Genomic DNA, 25,573 nt, shown 5'->3' with positions numbered 1-25,573 from the left:
CATGCCTCAGCGTCCCAAGAAGCTGGAATTACAGGAATGCGCCACCACGTCCAGCTAATTTTTTTGCCTGTGTATATATATATATTATGTGTGTGTGTGTATATATATATATACACACACACATACGTATATGTATATATATACACACACACCTATATGTATATATGCATATACACACACGTACATGTATATATGCATATACACACATACGTGTGTATATATGCATATACACACATACGTGTGTATATATGCATATACACACACGTGTGTATATATGCATATACACACACGTGTGTATATATGCATATACACACATACGTATGTGAATATACGTATATACACACATACGTATGTGTATATATGTATATATGTATATACACACATACGTATGAGTATATACGTATATACACACATACGTATGTGTATATATGTATATATGTATATACACACATACGTATGAGTATATACGTATATACACACATACGTATGTGAATATACGTATATACACACATACGTATGTGTATATATGTATATATGTATATACACACATACGTATGAGTATATACGTATATACACACATACGTATGTGTGTATATACGTATATACACACATACGTATGTGTGTATACGTATATACACACATACGTATGTGTGTATACGTATATATGTATATATACACACACAATATATATACACAGAATATATTTATATATTTAAATTTAAATTTATATATAATATATAAAATATAAATATATATTTGTACATTATATAAATATATATTTGCATATTATATAAATATATATTTATATATAATTACATAATATATGTGTATATATCATATATACACACACACACACACATACAAAATATATATATACTTAGTAGAGATGGGGTTTTGCCACTTTGGCCAGGCTGGTCTCAAACTCCTGGCTTCAAGTGATCCACCTGCCTCAGCCTCCCAAAGTGCTGGGATTACAGGCTTGAGCCACCATGCCCGACCCCTTCTCTATCTTACTAAATGTACACCATCTACCCAGGTGCTCAGGCCAGAAACCTAGGAGTCATCATTGATTCTTCACTTGCCCTTACATCCCACGTCCAATGCATCAATGAAGTCTACAGGCTCTACGTCCACATTTTACTCTGACCACTTCTCAGTAGTTCCTTTTCAGTATTCTCACTGCTAACTTTAATCCAGTTTGTGATCAACCCTTTCATTTGTGTTTTGCCTAAAGGTGGCCACTTGTACTGTCTGCTCTGAGCTCCTGTAAACCCCTAAAACAAAGGCCTGAGCCACCATCACATCATACCTGAACAACTACAGCATCATTCTAACTGGTTTGCTTCTACTGTTGTTCCACCCCAGCCCGTCCTCCACGGAGCAACTGCTGTTCTTTGCACATCTCAGGTCATATCACATCACTCCTCTGCTTACAGCCCTCCAGTGGGTTCCGATGGCCAATGGAATGAAATCTGAATTCCTGCCACATTCTACAAGGCCCATGGTGAGTGGCCCTTTCTTTCCCTCTCCAGCTGCGCCCCCCTCAGGTGTGCACTCCTGCCACACTGACTCCATTTCTGTCCTTGGAACACAGCAGCCTCATTTCCATCTCAGAGTCACCGAAATCGCTTCCTTTGGTTCCAAACACTCTTGACTCACATCTTCGCTGGTTGCATCCTTCATATTCCTCAGGGCTAACTCCACCATCCCTTTTTTTTTTGGAGAGGAAGTTTCACTCTTGTTGCCCAGGCTGGAGTGCAGTGGCATGATCTCGGCTCACTGCAACCTCTGCCTCCCAGGTTCAAGTGATTCTCCTGCCTCAGCCTCCCAAGTAGCCTGGATTACAGGCATGTGCCACCACGCTGGGCTAATTTTGTATTTTTAGTAGAGATGGGGTTTCTCCATGCTGGTCAGGCTGGTCTCAAACTCCCAAATTCCCAAAGTGCTGGGATTATAGGCGTGAACCACCGCACCCGGCCAACCATCCCCTTTCTCACAGAGGCCCTTCCTTGAACATCCTAGCTACCAGCTCTCTCTAAATCACCCTACATTCACCCGATGTAATAATCTTCACAATCTTCATCAGTACCTGAGGTCATGAAAGTCAGCTGCCCATCTTTCCTCCCCTAGAATGCTGTTAGCTCCACAGGCACAGGCACTCTTCTTCTGTTCCCTGAATACAACACCTGGAGCAGTAGCTGGTATATCCTTGGCATTCAATAAATGGGATGAATACAACCTTAGGTAGGTATTATTCATGCATCCCAATATTTTTCTTCGCCAAAAAAGTAGCAAATGAACTACTCACATTTGTAGGACATTCTATAATTACAAAATCCTTCCCATATACTTTTATTCAAATATCTCAGCAACTGGGGGCAAGTATCTTCATTCCAGAAAATAAAAATCCAAGGCTCAGACATTCCCTGACATGGGCAGGGCTTCCAGCCCAGTGCCCTTCCCACTGTGCAGCATTCTTCCCACCACAATTGGGAGCCCTCCTCCTCCATCTAGCCACACCCTGGCCATCCAGCAGGAGCTGCCCCTCCTCCTCTCACTTCCCAGGCACACAAGGACTTTGACGCCTTTGCTCACATTTTCCTGCCACCTTGCCCCCAACCCCATAAACACCGTCAATTACCAAGCTCCAGCTCCAGGCTTTACCTACGATTTTGCCTTCAAGACCCCTAACTCAAGTTTCATCATCTCCAAGGGCAAGTACTTCTCCCAATTTCACTTTACTAGGCTATAAACTCCTTGAGGGCAGGAAGCAGATCCTGCTTTTTTTTGTAACCTTAAGGGTGTTTGGAGAAGAAAAACCAAACTCTAGTTTTAAATTATACTTACTGGATAAGCCAGTTGGGCAAGTATGAGCTAAAATTCACAGTGGAACAAATCCAGCCCGGAATTTTCATGTTTACACAGAAAGTTGGTTAAAAGGCTGAGGCTCTCTTTTGACTATAAACTACAACTTCACATTCAAAAGACTAGATTTCTAATAACCTTCTAAGAAATCACAAACATAGCCTACTTTCAAAGGAGGCAAACAAGCTATTATTAATAATGCCCCAACAGCTATCATCTCCTATGCTCTCATATTAGGTACTCTGCCTAATAATATGAGACACTATAAGAGACAATAATATAAGAGACACTATTGCCATCACCCATTTTACAAATGTGGACACAAATTGAGAAGACAAGTAACTTGTCCAAGGTCACACAGCTGCTAAGTGACAAACCAGGAGTTGTGCCAGCACTCCCGGGCTCCCAGATCTTGCTCTAAACCACTACACCGAGAGTCTCCTTTCTGCTTGATTTGATGACATCACTATACCCCAGTTTACTCATTAAAAAAAAATCTATTACAAGAGCATGGTCAGTTATAACTAACGTCTATTCAGTACTTTGAGATCTGTGCTAAAGGCAAAATTAAAGGCAAAGAATACCTGTTACCTTTTACTGGAGCACAAGACCAGCAATTTTATCCTGGCCTTCCCAAAATTTCACAAGATGCCTTCTTTCCTGCCTCCTTGAAAGAGCATGCTAGAACTAAACCCATTTTCTAGTGAATATGACGCTCATGTGACATTTGTGCCTGAGGGTTCTAGTTCTTAACCTGACTCAGTGCACTTTACTATGGGTGTGTCTCATTAAGAGCAAGGGAGCTCATGCAATAAAGGAACATCCAAAGCAGAATGTGTTTTTAACATCCACAACTTTCAACTCCTTCAGCTCAAAGTCTTTACCACGTAACAGGGGAAAAAATGTGAAATCACACCCCTCAATTTCAACTATTTAAATGGAATACGCTAATAAGAGTGGTCAGATCAGGAAAATGGAGGAGGAGACAGGAAAAGAATTCTGGAATTCTGGTTCTATCCCTAGGATCTATTTTTGGTGTGACCTTGTCCACCAACACTTGCTTGTTATCTCCCAACATAAGAATTTCAATAACCTCAAGGAAAGAAGAATAACATTAGCAACAACACAAAAATCACAAAAGCAACTGGCCTGCATTTAAAATGATCAAGAATTCCACTTCAACAGAAATTTATAAGTACAGAAATAATTATACAACTAGCTCATTTTAAAATAAAATTAGGGCTGGGTGTGGTGACTCACACCTGTAATCGTAGCACTTTGGTAGGCTGAGGTGGGCATTCGCGGCCACCTCACTAGTTCGAGGCCAGGCTAGTCAACATGGTAAAACCTCGTCTCTACTAAAAATACAAAAATTAGCTGGGCGGAGTGGTGGACGCCTGCAATCCCAGCTACTCAGGAGGCTGAGGCCTGAGAATAGCTTGAACCTGGGAGGCGCAGATCACACCACTGCACTCCAGTCTGGACGACAGAGTGAGACTCCATCTCACAAAATAAAAAAATAAATAAATAAAAATAAAAATAAAATTTGGCTAGGCGTGGTGCCTCACACCTATAATCCCAGCACTTTGGGAGGCCCAGGCAAGGAGATCACTTGAGGTCAGGAGTTTGAGACCAACCTGGCCCACATGGCGAAACCCGGTCTCTACTAAAAATGCAAAAATTAGCCGGGCACGGTGGCACACACCTGTAATCCCAGCTACTTCGGAGGCCAAGGCACAAGAATTGCTTGAACCTGGGTGGTGGAGGTTGCAGTAAGCCAAGATTGCGCCACTGCACTCCAGCCTGGGCAACAGAGTGAGACTCTGTCTCAAAAAAATTAAAAATAAAATTAGGTGAAAATTTTTCAGCTGACCAAGCAATTCATACCACTAAGACATCTCTTAAAGAGCCACAATAAAACACTGTCTACTGCAGCAAGGAAAAATGAAAGTCCAAGTTCTGATAATTGTCTCCAAGCAATCCTGTTCTTTCAGTTTCACAAAGCAGCAGCCAGATCTTGTCAAATGTGGCATTTAATCATTTCCTGTGCTTCTGAATTACCAGATACCCGACTTATCAGTTGCCAAATGACATTTGTGATTTGGAGTCCAATCTCTAGTGAGTTTTCCTTTCAAGAAACCAAGTATAGGAAACTGTACACACTGGATTGTGAGCTCACCATTTCCATTCCTGACCTTTGCACAGTGCTTGGCACATAGTAGATGCTTAGTAAATTTCTGTTATGGGAATAAAGTTTTATCATTAATTCATCACTTTTAATAATTTTAAATTCTAGCATGTTGTGACCAAGCAGGTTTTTATATTTCAAGTGTACCAAGCATAAATATTATCAGTGTTAACTCAAAAAATAAGATTCATTTCTTAAAACCTGTTATCAAATAGTTCATCTGCAAAGGAAAAGGCGACTTTACATTACATCATTTTTCAATAAAATATTTTAAATAAAAAACAAGAAGAGAAAAGGTAGACTTAATGAGCTCACACCTGCTGGGTCACCATACCCATTTTACTACTCCAACAGTTTAGGAAATACAAATTTTTCAATGCTTTGAAAAGGAAATTAATATGGTCACAGTTTATTTTCTAAATGAGATAAATGAAACAACAGGCTTAGTAGCTCTGCCAGAGAGTGCTGGCTGTCACCCAATATCAGTTCTCCTCTTTCCCATAGTAAAAGACTTTTTAGCTGGGCATAAGGCCACCCTGAATAACTACTACTAAACTGAACCTCCCTCTTTAGCTGGATGTGCCACACAACTCAGTCCTGCTGAATAGGACGCGTGACAAAGCATCACACTGCTGCTTCCAATAATTTTCCTCAGAAGATGGCATGCATGTGCCTTTGGCTCTGTTCTTTGGTTCTTTGTTCCTTTCTTCAGCTGCCTGGAATGTAGGTGCCACCACCTTGAATTTGAGGTTGAAGCTCCAATGGTGGAGCAACAAGAGAGCAAGTCCTGGGTCCCAACACTTCAGACCAGCTACCCAGATTTTGAGAGGCCGGGAAGGCAAAGACAAAGCAAAAAGCAAAACCAAAAGAGGTCTTTCAGGCTTTTCTTTTTTTAAAAAAAAAAAAAGAAAAAGAAAAGAAAAGAAAAAGAAAACAGATTTAGCAATAGGATACTGTGAACAACAAAGGCAATTTAGAAAGTATAAATACCAGCCGGGCACAGTGGCTCATGCCTGTAATCTCAGCAGTTTGAGAGGCTGAGGCGGGCAGTCACTTGAGGTCAGAAGTTCGAGACCAGCCTGGCCAACATAGCAAAACCCTGTCTCTACTAAAAATACAAAAAAATTAGCCAGGCATGGTGGTGGGCGCCTGTAGTCCCAGCTACTCAGGAGGCTGAGACAGAAGAATCACTTGAACCTGGGAGGCAGAGGTTGCAGTGAGCCAAGATCCCGCCTGGGTGACAGCAAGACTCTGTCTCTCAAAAAAAAAAAAAAAAAAACCCTACAGAAATCAAGTTATATGCCTAAACATTTAAATTGTTTACTACTCCATTCCTGCACTCAGAGATTTAAGAATATTTAGGGACCAGTATGGCTTGGGAACCAATTAGTGAGCACAGATGGTGGCCGTAACACGGGAGCTACAATCCAGGGGCTCCTCGCTTACAAGGGCATTTCTCCCTTAGTTGCTGGGTTGTGGGGGGAAATATGTGGCGATTAGGGGGGTTCCTATGTGAAAAGTGGCCAGGGAAGTAGAGAAAGAAACTCAGGGGGTTTGGGACAAAGCTATCTACAGGTTGAGTACCATTTTTCTGAAATGCTTGGGACAACAAGTGTTTTGGGTTTTTGGTTTTTTTTGGTGGAGGGCGGGGATGGGGATTTTGGAATATTTGCATTAATACTGAGCATCCCAAATCTAAAAATCCAAAATCCGAAATGCTCCAATGAATGTTTCTCTTGCATGTCATGTTGGCAGGCACTCAAAAACACTCAAAAAGTTTCCAGCTTTGGAGCATTTCAGATTTTGGTTGTTCATATTTGGGATATTCAACCTGTACCAACCAGAATGAAAGTTATTTCAATATTTTAGCAACTAGTACTTCTTTGTGTATACTGAATCAGTCCTACTTGGACTTGCTATTGCTAATACAGCGTATGCCTGTAGCAGCTACTACCTCCAGAAAGCTGACATCTTCTTTTCTGCTCCATAACAAACTGGCAGGCCAAAACCATAATCAGAAATACCAAGGAAGTTACAAGAATGGTGGGTTCAAGTCCTGGCAGTATCACCCGTTAGCTGAGTATCACTATGGATTATCTGTGAAATCGTTCTATCTAAATTTTCTCATAGGGTGTTGCAAGAATCAAATGAAACGATGGGCCAGACACGGTGGCTCACATCTGTAATCCCAGAACTTTGGGGGCCAAGGTGGGAGGATCACTTGAGCCCAGGAATTTGAGACCAGCCTGAGCAACATGGTGAAACCTCATATTTACAAAAAATACAAAGATTAGCCAGGCGTGGTGGTGCATGCCTGTAGTCCCAGGTACTCGGGAGGCCGAGGTAGGAGGATCACCTGAGCCCAGGAGGTTGAGGCTGCAGTGACCCGTGAGTGCGCCACTCGTACTCCAGCCTGGGCAAGAGTGTGAGACCCTGTCTCAAAAAAGAAAAAACAAAAATGAAATAACGTCAAGTAACTTTGTAAACTCTTAACACAGTGATGAAACATGAAACACTATACACAATCTTACACATTCCAACAAGCCATTCTAATTTTAACATATACATTTTAACAAGCATAAAGTACAGCTAGGACACAAACATTGAAGCCTTCAGGGATCCAACAGCTTGGGCATAAGGCTGGCAACTCTATTGTTGAAAAGACTCTACTAAACCCACTGATAGCATAGCCTGTGGTCCTATCAGATGGTTAGGATAGAAAGGAATGAGGGCAGCCACTCCCCCAGAATCAGCCATGACCATTAAAAAACAACAACGCTGGCCAGGCCACTCTGCACGAGGAATTAATTGATCCTCCATTTAAGGTGAAATGAGGGAAGCATAAAGTTCTTCACTGCAGCACTGCTTTTAACAGCAAAGGATTAGAAATTATCTGAATACCCAGACTGGTTAAATAAATCATAGTTCATCCTCGAAACTGAGTATTATGCAGAGATTAAAAATAATAAGGAAGCTCTTTATTTACAAGATTGAACAGGCATTAAAACATACCAAGAGAAAAAGAGCAAGGTGCAGAAGAATCTACATGGCAAATGAGTAAAAAAAATCTATGTACATATTTGCTTGCAAATGTATAGGTAGCTCTGAAAGATTCACAGTAAGCTGGTAAAACAATGGTTGCCTCCAGGAAGAATAGGATGCCTAGAGATCAAGGGTGGGAGGTTGACTTTCATTCCATCTTCGTAGTTTTAATATTTGTACCATGTGACTGTACTACCTATTCAAAAATAAATTAAAAATGAAATTTCAAAAATGGAGGTCAGTCCATGGACACGGGGGTCACTGAAAATCTTGCAGAGAAAATGATGGAGATAGTGAGGTTAAAAAAAAAAAATCAGCGCCCACAAGTCATGAAGCAAACCTTATAATTGCATAAAACAAGCTCACACATGCTCTCTTTATGTAGGCGGTTGCTGGCAAAGAGAGTCAAAGATTGATTTTTACAGCCCGTTCCAGAGGCATGACAACACATCAGTAAAGCAAGCTCACAAACACGTACCTACTGTGCACCAGGCACTGTGCTGGCAACTGGGGCATTACAATAAAGAGTGAATGTAAGGCAGAGGCCAAACTACGTGGAAGAAAAGAGGTGCAACAGCTGAAAAGGTAGATAAGCTTTCCTAGGGAGCCCCACAGTCAAGTGAGCTGCAGCATAAAATGCAATGACATCAGAGACAGAACTCTAACCTTCCCTATAAACATCCATGGCACTGACAGCATTCAGGGGAACCTTTCAGCTATGAAAATACGTCCAACACGAACTCCTCACCCTTCGTCTATCCTCCTTTCAGAAAGGATTGAATCTGTCCTTTCCAGGGGAGTCCCAATACTCAGACCAACAGCACTGTAAAGTGCTGTTTATAAATAGCTGCCGGGTCCAAATGCTTTAGTCCTGGATGCTGTGGGCACTGCTCAACCTGCCTGGGGTAATCACTTCCTACCGGGAGGAGCTGGGTTTACCCAAGCAGAGTGAGTCGTGGCCTGACTCAGGCACCTCGCCTTTCATCTCATCTAAAGCAATGAATGAGGGGTGTGGCGGTAACCAGGACTCCTTATTCAGAAACATGATGCAGGGGTTGGTGACCAACATGGGGAACACACAGCTGCTTCTGGATTTGTGGCCACAGGCAAATCTGAGCCTAGTTTATAATGGAGAAATGTTCATCATCTGAGCAACTCAGGATGGTACCTCTCTATGATGAGAAAGAGATTTGGACAAGTTTGATGGGACATGAACCGATGTACTTAAGCTTCTGGTGACATTTTATAAAAACAGACACATTAGCTAGGTGGACCTCTGCTTAGGGGTGAGGGTGGGATGAGGTTCTAGTGGGAAAGGAAGCAAAAACAACTCAGGACAAGAAGGGAGTTGTGGGCACAGCTCTGCCTGTAGCTGGCTACAGGACTATGACAAATCCTAGGTCTCCCGTTTCTTGTTCTATGAAATGAGGGTGGTGGTCTACCTTTCTAAGCCATTCCCCAAGTTCCTTCCCAACTTCTAACAAGTGGAAAATAGTTTCAATTGTTAAGAAATTCACAAAAACATTGGGTATTGCTAGAATGTGTCTACTCTCGTTCACAGATGAAAACACCTGTGTCTTATGCACTGAGGTTCGATTTTTTTTTTTTTCTTTTTTTTAAGAGACAGAGTCTCCACTCTGTTACCCAGGCTGGAGTGCAGTGACACAATCATAGCTCACTCTCACCTTGAGTTCCTAGGCTCCAGCCATCCTCCCACCTCAGCCTTCCAAAGTGCTGGGATCACTGGCATGAGCCACCATGTCTGGCTGAGTTTAGATTTATTTTAAAGCATATTTTTAAGAGTTACAAGTGTCAGGCTCTGTTAAAGCTCTAGGCAAACACAGATAAATCAGACCTAAGGCCCTGCCTTCAGTGGCCTCACAGTTCAGGACCCTCAGTAAGCTTTTATTCTGACAGCTAATAGATAGCTAATATTTATTAGTTTCTATTCTGATAGCTCCCAAATAGCTTATTAGAAATCTCATCATGAAAACATCAGTAAGAAAAAAGAGAGCCTATTAAACTCAACAGGATGAGAGCAACAGAGAAATTAGTCATTACCAACTCAAGAATCTAGAGCTGCTCCCAGGTAACAGATTAACATGGCTCTAAAGGAAGCAGGGTGGGGAGCAGGGATTAGTGAACAAGGAAAGTATTTGCAAGACAAGCTAAAGATGACCTTACTACAAAGGACAGCTGTTAGTCCAATTGGTGTTCCCTGAACAAACAGGCACTTCCTTTCAAACTTCAAGCCACAAATCAAGCCTGAGCTTCAATCAGAACACAGAATGCAACTGAAACCACTCTTGGTTTCATCTTAAAGCTACCAAGAGTTAAGGGGCACTAACAACATAAAAATGACAAATAAGCTAATATAGCCAGGCATTTTATCAGTTGCAATTTTCTGTTAATTAAAAACTTAAATTACTTGGTTTCTCAAAGGCTGCTGGTGCCAGGTATACAACTGCTGAATTCAACTCATAGCAGTCCTTAACCAGATTGGAAAAACACATAATAAGCTATGAGACTAAATTTCAATTTGTACCATAAATATGTTAACCTTTAAATTTCATTGCCACTAATACACATTAGAATATAGTATTAAATGATATAGCACAATCATATATTGAGTTAAAGTTTGTTTAGCTTATCAATACTTTATGGCCTCATAATATGAAACAACATCATTTCCGGGCAAGAAATGATGTGAATATACTTAACAATACTGAACCATACACTTTAAAATGGTTAAAATAAATTTTATGTTATGTATATTTTACCACAATTTTTTTTTTTTTCAAAGTACCAGTGTGTAAAAGATCATTCTAAAGAAATTGTTACCCTGGTTCCTGTTCTCTAAAAGCCTTTAATGTATTTGGGGAATCTAAGAGCTCAACAAATACCTACTGAATATCCATTTCTATGTATTAGATTTGAACCAAAAAAGAACAAAATGTCAGCCTTATTCTTAAGAAGCTCACAAACCAACAGGACTCATATCCATCAGGCATACATTTATAGGGTGCCTTCCATATGCACGGGGTTTAGCAAGGCCAGGAGGGCAAACAGGTGCTGTCTTATTTGCAAACACCCACACAACCGTGAAGGCTGACCAATGTTGACCTGAAGAATTCTGAGACTCCACTGAAAAAATGTGCTGTGGTCGTTTGGAGTGCCCTAGTAAGCAGGGGAAGGGGTGACAGTGGCTGTATTTGCTATCTCTCCCAGCCCACTATGTAGGGGACATTTAAAAACCCAAGATACTGTTCTATTAAGGGCAAGATTTATGTGGCACAAGTTTAACTCCAAGAATGGGCTATTTCACCAAACGGAAGATGTGTATGGCATACCATCAGGTGGACTGGGCACTGGGCAGCTAGGTTTCAGGGCCCACATTGCCACCGACTAACTGTCACCTGACTTTTCTGGGTCTCAGTCTTCCTTCTAGAGAGAAAAGGTTGAGCTGGTCAATGCTTCCCAGCCATTTTCACAAAAGCACTGAATGACAGAGGCAGGTGAACATGTAGAGGCATAGTGCAAAGCAACCACCAAAAGCTTGCAATATCTTCGAAGACTTGTGTTTTATATAAGTACACACTTCATTCTGTACTATAATGAAGCTTTTATACCACCACCATGCCACCTCAGGAAGATGTTTCATATCTGATTTGCAGCACACCAGGGGAATGGATGCTCAAGCCCCGATGACTCATACTTTTGCAAAATTCCAAAGATATTCTATTTCCTTTTGGACTCAGATTTCCCTCAAGGTCTATACCAATAATCTTGAAAGAAGAGATTGAAAAACAACAGTATTTTAGAACCCAAAGTGCTGATTTAGCCTCATTTTCTACACTCCTGACAATTCAACAAGGCCATGTGTCATTTTTTATTCAATATATGCACTGAGACACTGGATACATTGACTAGGATTACAAAGACAAATCAACCAGGCCAGCAGGAACAGGAAGTACCACCTTGACTCTCCTGCTGCATTCCCGGAGCTGGCTTCCACCCTGTATCACACACACCCAGTCAACACCCTCCTGTCCACTCAGCCTGGAGGATACACCAGGACTGTGCCATCCAAGGCACTACCCAATTCTGGTGCTGCAGACCCACATGGGAAGAGCTCTCTCTACACCTAAAATGAGCCTTGTGAGAACTCAAAATAAAAAGCCGTGGTTCTCTGTAGCTCAAATATGGCACAAAGGTCTGCAGATTGCCAAACAGTTTTGACATGTTGCCATCTTCCCTTCCTTCTTCCAAGTCCCATATTTCCCCTTCCTGTCTTCATCAAAACAATGTATACTTCACAGCGGCCTGTGGACTGCCCTCCAGTTGCAGTCTTCCATAGAGAAACTTAACCTTTGACCTGGCCCCCAAAGGGTAACCTCTGTTGTCCGCCAGACTGAAAAGATAAGAGAGCTACAAAAACTCCCCAGTGTGAGGGAATTATGTTCATATTTTACTTTAAGCGACCCATAACAGTAAAGGCTGATGTTGGTTGGATATGCCGGGCACTCTGCTAAGTGCTTTATCCTCACCTTTAATGTTCACAACCCTTTGAGGTAGGTGCTATTAGTACCTCCATTTGACCAATGAAGATCAGTAATTTGTCTAACGTCAAAATCAATGGAATATAAAGCAGCTGGGATTCAAATCCACATCCATCTGCCTTAGTGAAGTTCGTACTCCTAATGAGGCAAACTTTTACACAACTACTGAGTAACTCAGGGCTAATGACTTATTATTATTCACTGAGAAATAAGAAGCAATGGAAAAACCTCGTGCCCTTCCACCAGGACAATTAGCCACCTACCTGCATCTGTGCCCCTCATCAGGCCTTTCTTCCTCACGACTGTGATGAGCTACCCTTGCTCCAGTCATCAGGCCAGCTCCCCCACGTACGTCCTCTCACCTACTCAGCTGGTGAGGTCACACCAACAGTTCTCCCCTCTCTTGCATTAACTTTTCCTTTTTGACTGAATCATCTTCATCAAACCAGCTCACTATACTCTTCTCCCATCTTAAACAAAACGAAACAAAAACCCACTATTTCCCCTTCCAGTTGCCATGGCTCTGCTCCCCTCTACAGCAAAACCCCTCAAGAGTTCCTATGGTCTCCAATTCCTTCTCTCCTGTTCTCTCACAAACCCCCACTCCAATTAGGCATTGCTCCCACTCCTCCCCATCAGTGCTCTCACAAGGTCGCCAGTGGCTTCTACATTCCCAATCTAGCGATCAAATCTCAGTAAGTGTCATTTGATGTAACTGATCTTTCACTTCCTTTTTGAAACCACATCATGTGGCTTCCAGGACCACACACTCCCTCTCCTCCTATCTCTCGTCCTGCCATGGGTGTCAGTTTCCAGGGCTCTCCCTAACCTCCATGTGTAAGGACACCATAGGGCTCAGGCCTCAGTCCCCGTCCTTGGTGCCCTCATCAGTTCATCATTCTAAACACAACCTAGAGGCTCCTCTACTCGCATCACCAATCAAACCTTTCCAACTGAACTTCAGGCTTTTAAATTCAATTTTTTTAATTGACTCAGCTGCTTACTCAACTGCCTAAATAACTCACTTGGCTGTCTAGACACTCCAAACCTGACACATCTAAAACCATACTCCTGCCCTGCCCCCAAAATCTATTCCTCTCACATCTCTCCCCAAACCATAATACAACTCCATCCTTCCAGCTGCTCAGGTCAAAAACTTTGGACACATTCTTCTCTACTCTGTCTGTCCCAACTGATACCTAGTCCCCAGGAAATCCTGTTGACTCTACTTTCAAGACATATCCAGAATCCAAGCACTTTTTACTATCTTCATTGCTGCCACATTGGTCCAAATCACCATCTCTTATCTGTTTATTACAGGAGCCTCCTAGTCAGTATCATTACTTCTATCTTTGTCCTCATACAGTCTACTCTCAAGTCAGCAGGCCAGAGAAATACATTTAAAATCCAAGTGAGGACATGTCCTACTCTTCTCAGAACCTTCCAATGCTCCCCATCTCATTCATGAGTAAAAGCCAGTCATTTGATGAGCCATAAGGCCCTATACAATCTGCCTTCTCCAAGGAGACTCGTTGCTTTGCCTGAACATGCTTCTGCCTCAGGGCCTTTGTGTTTGCCATTCTCTCTGCCAGGAATGCAGCTTCACCTTCTCAGTAAAGTCTTCCCAGGCAGCCCTATTGCTGACCACTTCCCTCCCCATCTGCACTCCCTGTTCCCTCTCTACTTCATATTTTTGCAGATCACATCAACCATTCTCCCCTCTCTTGCATTAACACTTCTGCATTAATTATTACTATCTAACATAATACATCTTTTTGTTTATGGTTTGTCTCCCCGATCAGAACATAGGCAGGGATTTTGCCTATTTTGTTTGCTGCTGTAGCCCCAGCACTAGAACAGTGCCAAATACATAGTAAATACTCAGTGAATATCTGTTGAATGAACAATTTCTATAGGAAAACCCCAAAAAGCTGGCCATAGTTTCTCTGGCAGGTCCAGAGCATGTTCCCTGCATGTTCAAATAAAGACAAAAATCCTTATTTCTTTTGGGTTAAAACAGAAAACAAGTATAAATCAACATGTACGCACACACAAATAAATGAGCTTACAGAGCTTACAGATTCTATGATATTGAAAAACCTTCTCAGCTGGCTTCTGGCATGGCTGCTAAGCTTGGAGACAGGGATCACTGTCTCTCAGAGCTTACCTCCCAGATCATCCTGAATGAGGATCCTCACAATGCCTTTCCACATTCCTACAACCTCTTCTCAGTTAACCTCTGTAGCATCCCTTTCTAAATACAGGGCAAGCCTTAGAAAGTGCTTTTCTAAGCTGGCTTATCTGATACAGTATCTGAAATGGCTTTCCCATGTTCTTGGCATTAAAACACTTCTATAGTCTGGGATTCCCGAGAGTCCTCCCTCAGCCTTGGCACCATCTAATTCAATAGGTGTCTCCTTCAGCCTTCCCCAAGGCCACCGTCCTTGAGCCTCTAAAAGGCCCAGCAGTGCCCAGACCCATCTCTTTGCACTTGTAAATTCATGGAAGTCTTCTTCATTCATCACCCAGGTCTTTTAAGCCACCTCTCAACTTTTTCACAGTATCATCTTAAGTCGGCACCTGGGCCTAGTCTCACCAGCAGGAACGAGGCCTCACTGGCAAATATTAATGATATCCCTTTCCTAAAATTATGTCTCTGCATGTCCACTTGATCATTTCTGAGCCTCTTTGAACTCTTCCTTTTTTGAAAACTCTTGGGGCTGGGCATGGTGGCTCACGCTTGTAATCCCAACACTTTGGGAGGCCAAGCCAGGCTGATTGCCTGAATCCAGGAGTTCGAGAGCAGCCTGGCCAACATGGTAACATTCTAACTCTACTAAAAACACAAAAAAATTGCTGGGTGTGGTGCTGCACACTTGTAGTCCCAGCTACTCGGGAGGCAGAGGTGGGAGGATTGCCTAAGCCCAAGGAGGTCAAGGCCGCAGTGAGCTGAAATCGCATCACTGCACTCCAGGTTGGGCAAACAGAGTGAGACTCTTGTCTCAAAAAAAAAAAAAAAGAAAGAAAAAGAAACAAAACTCTTGGGTTTTGTGTCGCGGCAAAGCTGGATTCCTTAGGTTCAATCAACAGGTTCTCAGCACATTTGATTGGAAAACAATGGCTTTTTTCCCACCTATCTCTAATCTCTCTGGAGCCTTGTAGCATTCTAAACATTTCCATTTCACAACTTTTATTGTTTCAATACCTTTGTTCTAAAGGGACATACATAATCACACTGCCAGTAAGAGGCCATCACCCACAAGATATATCAGGGGAATGGGGCCTAGGGAGGATTTCTTACTACCCTCAGCAAGGAGGAAGGAGAACAGAACAACTCCAAACTCTCAGTGCTGCTGAATGGGGCATCCATACCAGAGGCCAACCATTCCCCCCCTTGGCTGTGATACACTTGGATAAGGATCCTCTCGTTAACTTTACATCACAATGCTTTATCATAATGGCAGCATATCCTGAAGAGAAGGGCTCCTGATTCTGCAAGGACAAAGGAGTTATTTGGCTCAGGAAGGCTTAGGTTCAGTGACATTCTACCCTCTGGGTCTGAAATGTTTATTATCATTTGCATCACACACACACACACACTTAAAACCACCTCAGTACAAATGAACTTCCTTTCCAAAATGAAGAAAACACAATGACATTTATATCACTGCGCAAAGCAAATAGAGCTCTCGGTAAAGAGGCATTACTGGGTGCTTCCTTACTCTTCAAATCACTAACCAGTGTGCCCCTTTCAAATTATTGCAAAGTTTATTTTTATTTCTATACTCCCAGATTTAGAAAGCCTGTTTCTCTCAAAGGCTTTTCTTATACTATATCTGAAATGGCTTTTCAAAAAAGTAAGTTTCAGATTGTGTGACATGCAAAATATACTAGCCACTTGGCAAATAAACACGCAAGCAGATACCCACAGCTCCATGTCACAAGTTTTTGCCCTTTGTAACTTGCGTTTAGTGGTACTTCCTCCCATTCCCCCTAATTCAGAACCGTCTTCTTTACCATTTAATTGGTTTTAGAGACTTAGTTTTATAAACAGTCTTTCTGCCAATTTAGGATGAGATGAAGCGATAGTGGAATCCGACGTTGGAATCTGGCATAGGGCTGAACTGGGGAGGGTCTGCTGCCACACTGCAGCCTGCGAACAGTCTTCTACAAACATGCCAACCTCGGAATCCGTACGCTGGTTTGAGATCATCTTGCCTTGTTTATCTAAGCAGAAAAGCCAGATAGCAGATTTGATGGTGGTTATCAAACCCTGTTATTAGGTTGACAGGGACCTACACTGGTGAGAGGCCCATCTACCTGCCCCCAGTTCAGGGCTAATTAACAATTAGCCTTTTAACTTAGTTCCAAGAGATCAGTGTTTGCAAATCTAAATGCCAGTTTAACAAACCAACCTGTGAAGGAAACACTACTTCCATATTTGCCCACATACTTTCCAACCTTAGGCAGTTTTGTCACCAATAATCCACAAGCTCCTTCCTAGCAAACATTAGTGCCAAGCAAAAAACTAAGAAAAATAAATCGTTTTCAAACCTGCCCTGGGTGTTGTGCAAGTTATCCAGCCTCCTAGGGATGGAGGTGTGGGGGTGCTTTCAAGGTCATAGAGGTCTAAGAAGGCCTGGAAACCAGACAGGTGGTATTCCTTAGCAGTAAGCCCATCCTGTAACTGCACCACCCACCCTCCATGGGTATCCAGCTCACAGTCACTGCCCTGTCATGTCTGTGCACCCATCTGTCCACTCATCTCTGAACACTGAGACCTCACTGGGATTTATCTATGGCTTAGTGGCTACGAAGGGCTGCTAAGTAGAAGGCACGGACGGCTCTTCTGAGATGCACTTTCCAACTGGAGAATGGAATGGAAGAAAGGGAGAATGTGATGAAAACCAAACCTTTAAACGTGATGAAAACCAAACCTAAAAAGAGAAAGCACACACACAGCACAGGCCGGGAAGCAGGGAAGACGCAGATTGAAGACCAAGTTTGCTAGACATGCCGCGGCCACTGCACCTCTTACAGCCTTGGTTTCCTCATCTATTTAACAAACACAAAATGCTCACTCTGGACCAGGACTATTCTAATGTGCAAGGATACTAGCTTCACAGCTGAAGGCAGGAAGGCCTAGGAAGGTTAGGAATTCTGCACAAAATCATAGCTAGTCAATGGCAGAAAAGGGTTTGATCCCACCTGGCTCTAGGCTCTGCTCTTAGTCACTACATTATACTCTGCCTTCTGTGTAAAGGAGGAAAGTTAGTCTGACTCAAACGAAGAAGACTTTAAGAACAGATTCTTGGAGCACACTTATGGAAACTGATGTAATAGAACTAGGCTGGGCTGAGAATCACACTTTTATAAAAGGTTGCCCAAGTAGTTACCCTGAAGACCAGCCAGGTTTCAGAACCCCTAAGCTTCCTTCCAGATATAAAGTTATTTGATTCCAGAGTTGTACCCAAGCCCAGAAAGGGAAGATGGGCACTGGGGGCTGAGACTACGTCCACTTCCCACTGCCGCAGTACATAATCTTTACCATCCTCCCAGGAGCCAGCGGGGGTGCTACACAGATCCCAGATCCCATGCTATGGCTCCTAGGCTTATTCCTGAAGCAGGCAAGCAGCCTTCCCACCATCCTACCGAAAGAGTTAAATATATCCAAGATTCCCTTACTATCCTTGAAGAAATAAACCTACCGCTATCAATTCACAAGTGACTTCACACATGTACTGCACACTTCCATTTGACCCCCACACCCCTGTCAAGTTGCTTTCAGAAGGATATCTATTCCACAGTCATCCTTCTCTATCCAGCCTCATAACAACCAACCACCTCAGCAAGTCCCGAGTACCCACTGCAGTGTAGGTCAGCCTGTATTTCTGGGGTTTGGTTCTAAAGCCTGCCTAGGGCAAAAGCCAAGTGTAATTTAAAATCACTCATGAAAAGCCCTTAGCTGGAACCCCCGCCTTTGAAAAATCAAAAACCAAGAATTAACTTCTTGCGCATGTCTTTGCTAAGCTTACAGCTTCCATTTCCTCAGAGGCAGAAGACACTGAGGCCTGAGCAAGGAAGGGCAAAGAGTTAATGGGATTTCTCCCTCTCTCCACCCTCAGCAGGAGGAGTTGATGTCACAGGTTAAACTGAGTGTTTAATATCAGACTCTATTGTATTTGCAAAGCATATGCTAGGAGCTAGGAGGCAAAGAAATGAATGTAAGACCCCTGCCCTCACACAAACTACAATCCAGTTGGGAGAGATTAGATCATGTCCTAAAGACAGTGGATCACAGTTAAGCACAGAACATCAGAATTGTCAGATACAATGTGCTACAGACATCCAAAGGAGTTAAAGACATTGCTTTAGTGTAGGATGGGGAAATTTTAAGCTGGTTCTTAAGCTATGATTATATTCTTAAAATGGGCTGATTCAGCACTAAATCAGTGTTTCAGGCACAATTGACCCTGTCATCTAAGCTTACGACAGTATTTTCTGTTTTGTCTCACTGTCCCTCTTGAAAATACCAAATAATTCACTGGCCTCACTGTCCACAGTAATATGTTGAGCCGAGGTCTTCAGGGAACCATGCGCCATAATTCTGGTACTATTTGGTTATGAAAGCTTAAATTAAATCTCAATATATTGTTATGCTAAGAGAGTCTATATAACTGAGAACACAGAATAACCACTTCTTTATAATAAAGGAATCCTTTTATCTAAGCATTTAACCTGACTTCCCCAACAAATTATTTATACCATATAAATACTTTGACTCTTTTCCCCAACCCTGTCATTACTTGGTCTCACACCAGCCTGTGTTAAACTTGCCTATTTCTGCTTTCTTGCAGAGTCCTAAGACTTCCTGTAAGTCTCGCTGCCCATTTTGGCTTTTTCTCTACTCTGAGCATTCAAGGTGACCCAGCAATCCCTGGAAGATGGCCGTGGGCCACATGGCACTCGGAGTGAATAAACGCAGGAAAGTAAGTGCTTAGGTACACATCCTGAATACAGCTCTGATTCTTGGCTAGCTATAGCCACACTTCACTGGGCTTTTTCAGAAGGGAATAGGGTGGAGGCAGGCAAAGAAGGACGGACCCAGAACTTGTTCCAAGGCCAGCTGGAATAGAGTCAATAGTAAGAGTCCAGGCACCAATATTTAAATAGATAGCCCTGACCTATGCATATGGGAAGCAGTTTGATAAATCAACACAATACGGTACACTTCCAAAATTCAGACGCTTGCCGATTTCTCTAGGTCTGAAGAACATTTCTGGCTTTTCCATTTAAAAATGGCACGAGCATGGGTCAGAGATTCAAATCCACATTCTGTTAAGATTCTGCTCAAGCTGAACTTTCGGCTTCAGCTTCTTCATCTGTAAAGAGCGGCAGCTGGACTAGATGATCTCTAGTTCAGAAAATATGATTTTAAGAGATGGAACATGACAAGTCTGAGAAAAGTCAAGAACAAACCTAGTAAGGGTCAGAATAGAACAGACAGAGGGCCTGGAGCATTTCTGGAAGACAGTGGTGATCAGAGAGAGACCCCATAAAGAAGAAAATGAGAGTTGGCAGAAATCCAAAATGACTTCATGAGACTATCTCTTATAGATCTCCTTCTTCTAGGTTCTTCCCTGTGATCATGTATAGATCTATCTCTTCCCAGAAGAGCTAAGAGTGATGATTCATAGGCTGGATATACCCACAGTCATCATCACATACCTTCCACCTCTGGGAATGACTCAATCTTAACTACCTAAGAGAAATGAAAGAGTCCAAGGTGCTCAGACCCTGACCTCGGTCACCCGGCGGACCAACTCGGCTGACCATTGAGTAATCTTTTGGAGTCTGAAACTTCTTTAATATACAGCCTGAAAACCTGGATGAAGTTTCATGGTATCTACTTCAATTTTATAGTCTCCAAAGCTTTAGGAACACCCAACATGTTTGGGGGCTCTCTGACACAGTATTATTTCTGTCATAAAGTCATAACTACTAGAGTTTAAAATGTGACTGAATAGTTAAAGGCACTATAGAAAATTTAAACTACAAAAACTTATGATAGGTCTTCTATGATCGTGCATTTATCTGACGGTCCCATGCATGTGATATTTTACTTCTCCTTCCTCAAAGTCCCCTGTTCATTAAACTCACTTTTGTTATAAGTCTAATTAAGACCTATTAAAGTTAAGTTGCTTTGAACATGGGTTTCATAAACATGACTGAGTTTAAAATATCATTACCCAAAAACAATAACCTTTGGCTTTACTCTCAGGCAATCTTAGAATCACAGAACGTTTAAGACACCTTGTAAGGTACCTGACACACAGTAGGTACACAATTACTGCTTTTTAAATGATCATTAACAGCTACCATTTAGTCAGCAAGTACCCCTGCCAAGCAGGCATTAAGCACTTTGCATATTATCTCTTAATCCTCATAATAACCCCAGTAAGCAGTAATATCTCCATTTTACAGATAAAGAAATTAAAGCTCAAAGTAAATTAACAGCTGCTAATAAAAGGCCGAGAAGGAATCTCAGCTTAGGTCTCTCTCCCACCAGCTCCCTGAAAGACCCCCACTGAGTTTTTCCATGGAGTTTAGGAAGCTGGTCCAGAAGTTTTCTCAGTCTTACTGGCTCTGCCATTTACACCCACATTCTTTACTGTCAAAGGTGACAACTGACCTGTGCTATGGCCTGTGTGTGCTGGTTCTCCTGGGAAGACCAATGCTATTCCTGAAGCTGGAACACTTTACAAAAGCATGGAAGTGGGCAGCATGTGACATAAACCATAGCCTCTTTAAAGCGTGGTCCCTGCCTTTGGACTCTAGGAAACATACAGTCTCCTTATACGGGGCCTCTCCCCTCTGTCAGCTGCTAAGAAGAGCATTTCTAGAAGGCATCAGACCCCACTGCAGGCTTATCCTTACCTCGGAAGGAGTTGCCTCACTCTAATACCAGAGAAGCCCAGCAGCAGTAACAAGTTTTAGCAAGCATGCTGCTAACCTTCACCACACAGATTCCTGGCAAAGTCACGTTTTGCAAATGTGTCCACTGCCAGGATATTTCTTGTCCCAGTACGTTCCCTTCACACTTTTTGCTTGAACAAGTATTTCAAGGAAGCCACCGGTTTCAGTGGGCCTCTGGTGCAGAGAGAGAATGCCCAGGAGAATGAATTCCCTCTGCTGGCCCACAATCATTTCTGCACTAACAAGCTCAAATTCTACACACCAAGTATTCCGAGACAATAAACGTCATCCATTAACTGAGTTAACAGGAACCTTTCATTTCAGATTTATAGCTTAACAACAATTATTTCTGAGAGAAAGCAGAGTATAAGCAGCTGGCCAGGCATACAGCCTCAGACCACCCTCCTAGGCCTCCCCACCCCCAGCTAATTTCTGTGCTTCACGTAGCAGGTGTTATCAGAAAAATAAAACTGACTAAAATTCAGGGGCTGCAACATTCACTAATTCCAAAGTTGTTAACTGCTGAAATCCAGAGGTTTCCTCCAGTTCTGAAATCCCATTCGCCTCTCCTAAACACAAAATCTCTTCACTGTGGCTGCACTTTGCTTTCTCCGGTCTGTTGGTCCTGGAAGGTCCTTGGTTCAACTTAAGGCCTGGGTGGGGAGGAGAGACCTTTTGTTGCTACAGCCTATTTTTCAGTAGCACAGATCAAGAATGCAGCCCCATAGCGATTAAGGCGACTAAGCGCCAAAATACCCTCTCCGGCTTAAATAGCCAATCATGTGGGAACCAAACACTGTTTAAGAAATAAAAGGAGAGGCCAGTAGTGCCGGTCTCCTCTTTCTCCTGGGAGGTTTACCGCTACGCTGGGGGGTTGTCCCTTACAAACCTTGTTTGCAAAGTCCAGGCTCAGATCGGACATTTTGCTTTAACCTCTCGGCTGTGCCCGCCCAACGCGGGAGCCGAGCGGGTCTCCGGTGCGGCCGAGTACTTTGGGGGCTGGGCACATCACTCAGACTTGTTTTCTCAGCTGATCTAGTCCAGCGAACAGGTGCTTGGTTAATTCCCGCCCCACCCCCCACCCCCGCCTTTTTTTGTAAGGCATGTAAAAGTATCTCCTAAGGAGCGCCCCCGCCTTGCTGGGAAAGTCATTGCAGGACACATGGAAAGTGGCTTTCCAACTTGTGCGGGGCGCGCCAGTCTGCTGGGGAGACGGGGTGCACCGTGAGTGTGGGGAAGGCCTGGACCATCCTGGAACTACGCTCCCTGCAAACCCACAGCAGCGCTGCGGTGACCCCGCACGCCACCCCTGCCCCAAACACACACGTGAAGCTCAGCAAAGCGTGCCACCTGCCGGGGTCCCAGCAAACATGCCCGGAGGGAAGAACCGGCGGAAAGCACTTTGTTTAAAACAGAAAAAAAAGTAAACTCTCCCGGGGCCCAGCCTAGCCCTCGGGTTCTCCTCCTTCCCGAGCTGAATGGGGTAAGGCGCCGCGCGGGGCGGGTCAGGGCGGGGAGCCGAGCGCGCTGGGAGCTGGGTGCGCCTCGGCCGGCCCGGGCGCGACCCACGGGCCAACTCCTCCCCGGGGCCGGCGGGAACAGGGCGCGCCCTCGCCTCTCCTCGCGCGCAGGCCGGCGCCCCGGTGGGGGTGGGAAGGGTCGGGGAACTCACAGCCGCTTGTCCTCGGGCTGCAGTTGCCAGTGCATGGCCAGCGAGAAGCCGAAGAGGCTCCCGCGGTCTCCATCTTTCCGGATCACGCTGTCCTCCCGAGTGTCCAAGTTGAAGGCTGCGCCAAGCCGGGGCAGGAGCCCCGCCGACAGGTAGAGCAAGCACAGCTGCCCCGCGGCGGCCATGGGCGGACGCACCGGGAGGGGAGCGGGAACCTGCAGCGACCGCCCTGCGCTCCGGGCTGGGTCCGAGGCTGCCGCGCTGCTGCTGCCGCAGCCACCTTCGCCTCCTCTCGCCGCTGCGCCCGGCCCCACCCCCGGGAAGGGTCGCGCTCTCGGTCCGGCCGCTCCCCCTCGCGGGCAGCTCGCGACCGCTGAATGAGCCCGTTGTTCTCTGGAGACTAGCAGGCGTTTTATCAAGTGACGAGGACGCCGGCCCCGCCCCTCCCCACCCTCTCGCCCCTCCTTGCGCGCCCGCGGCCCGGCGCACCGCCCGCACCTTACCCGCCGGCTCTGGCGTCTCCAGCGGCCCGGTACCTGCCCGGAAGCCACGACGTGGGAGACCCGGAGGCGAGCTCGCGGCGAAGCAGCCCCACTGCGCCGCCCTCTCTGGAGAGAATTGTGGTTGCCGAGCAGCACAGAACGAGGGAGACTTTACTACCCGTTATAAAGAAAAGTGCAGGTGATGCACCGGGCCTCGTTGCCTGAGCAGCCTGTTCTTGCAGATGTGGGCCCACGTGCAGATGCATACGTCATTCATACTCTACAGGTGTTTGTGGAGTGCTTAAGGCGTGCCCAACACTTGGGGACTGTTCTGGGTCCTCAAAGACCTAACCCTCAAAAATGATCACAGCACACACCTTGATAGTGCTGTATAATGTACACAACCCAGCCATTACCTCAATTCATCCTAACAGTCCTATGAGGTAGGTGTTTCTTTTTGCAGTTCAGAAAATCGAAGCTCCGCCTTGCCCCCAGATCACCTAGGATTTTGCCCAGGTGACCAGGAGAGCAAGTGGAAGAAGTCACGCAAGTCAAGGATGGGTTGTTTAAAGTGGCGCCAGGAGCTCAGGCGATGATGCCGTTCTTTCCTAGCCCCGGACTGTCAGAACTAGTTGTGGGGAGAACTGCTGGGCCAAGAGACAGCTCCGAGTTCTGTGTGGGTCGCATGAAGACTCCTGCCTCCAGGACATGAGGCGGGGCTCCAGTGAGGTGTTGGCCCTAGGGGCAACCTTATCCTGCAGGGGTTCTTAATCCGAGGAGAGATAATTAATTCAAGGGTACTGTGAACTTGGATGAGAAAAAATTTACATCTTAATTTTCACTAACCTCTGACATTTAGCATGTTTTGCCATTATGAACGTAGACAACAAACTACAGTAGCAGTAGGATAAGTATTTATGACTTAGTAATCACTAGAAACCATAGGTTTTTACATCACATCACAGTTGTTGCAAATATCTCAAATAACAGTAGTTATTAGACAATCGGCCAGATATTATATGTCAATAATGAAGCACATATATTGTTCTAGCACAAATTTTTAAAAACATTTTGTTAACTATATTTCAATATTATTGGCTTTTTTTGTAACCTCTTGTGGTTTATGTATTTAAAACCCTTCTTCTGAGAAGAGGTCCATGGTTTTCAGCAGCCTGCCAAAGGGGTCCCATGGCATGAAAAGGTTGGGACGTGCTGGCCTGAAGCCTTCTGGAATGCCTTGGGGAGCCCTCTTTGGAATCTGACATCCCTGCATTGGAAATACAAGCAGGGTGCAGCCCCAGGAAAGAGCAGGAGCTGTGTGTGCGCAGGGGTAGGGGGTGGCCTCTTCTTTACCTCAAGGAGTATTCAAGAGAACAGCATGTGCCACTCTGAAAAGCTGCGTGAACATCATCAAGGGTCCCCACAGGTGGTAGCAGTTGTCCGAGTAAGTCCGTCAGTATTAGGGGTGTGTACCACTTCCTTTCCAATCAGTAACTCCAATCAATTATAGTCCAAAGTGGGGTGCAGTGGGTTTAAATTCAGTAGGTGATTTTGGAGAGCACAGTTTTAACAAATACATCTTGATAAGATTGAGAAACTATTGGAGACAATAATCTAGTAAACTAAGAAGTATTTGCAACGTGATTTTTCATGCAAATAAGTTGCAAGTTAGCCTTTTCCCTTCATGTAAAATAGGTACTATTCCAGAGAGATGGGGTCCAGACTATTATAGCCATAGTATAATGAACCTCACTGCAGAGTGTACTCAGCCAGGAGCTGGTGATTTGGCTGT

At 44.1% G+C, this 25,573-nt stretch overlaps 1 protein-coding gene across 7 annotated transcripts in view; it reads right to left on the bottom strand.

Moving 5' to 3' along the window:
• Positions 1–25,573, bottom strand: part of ITGA6 (integrin subunit alpha 6) — a 221,759-nt gene that overhangs the window by 56,209 nt on the left and 139,977 nt on the right. For 3 of the 7 annotated variants that reach the window (XM_063644668.1, XM_055289740.2, XM_055289741.2), the window contains exon 1: positions 23,303–23,715. The exons of 1 other annotated variant lie outside the window; for it this stretch is intronic. In XM_063644668.1, the coding sequence (XP_063500738.1) occupies positions 23,303–23,484 (182 nt within the window). In that variant the 5' untranslated portion in view covers positions 23,485–23,715. Of the gene's footprint in view, positions 1–23,302; positions 23,716–23,802; positions 23,964–25,573 lie in introns of those variants that run through there. 3 more of the 7 variants (XM_055289742.2, XM_063644669.1, XM_055289739.2) reach the window with 3 other exon arrangements.

The sequence above is a fragment of the Symphalangus syndactylus genome, chromosome 8 (genome assembly GCF_028878055.3).
Source record: "Symphalangus syndactylus isolate Jambi chromosome 8, NHGRI_mSymSyn1-v2.1_pri, whole genome shotgun sequence".
Lineage (NCBI taxonomy): Eukaryota > Metazoa > Chordata > Mammalia > Primates > Hylobatidae > Symphalangus > Symphalangus syndactylus.
The sequence above is the reverse complement of the archived record's forward strand: the minus strand, read 5'-3'. Positions and strand labels throughout refer to the sequence as shown.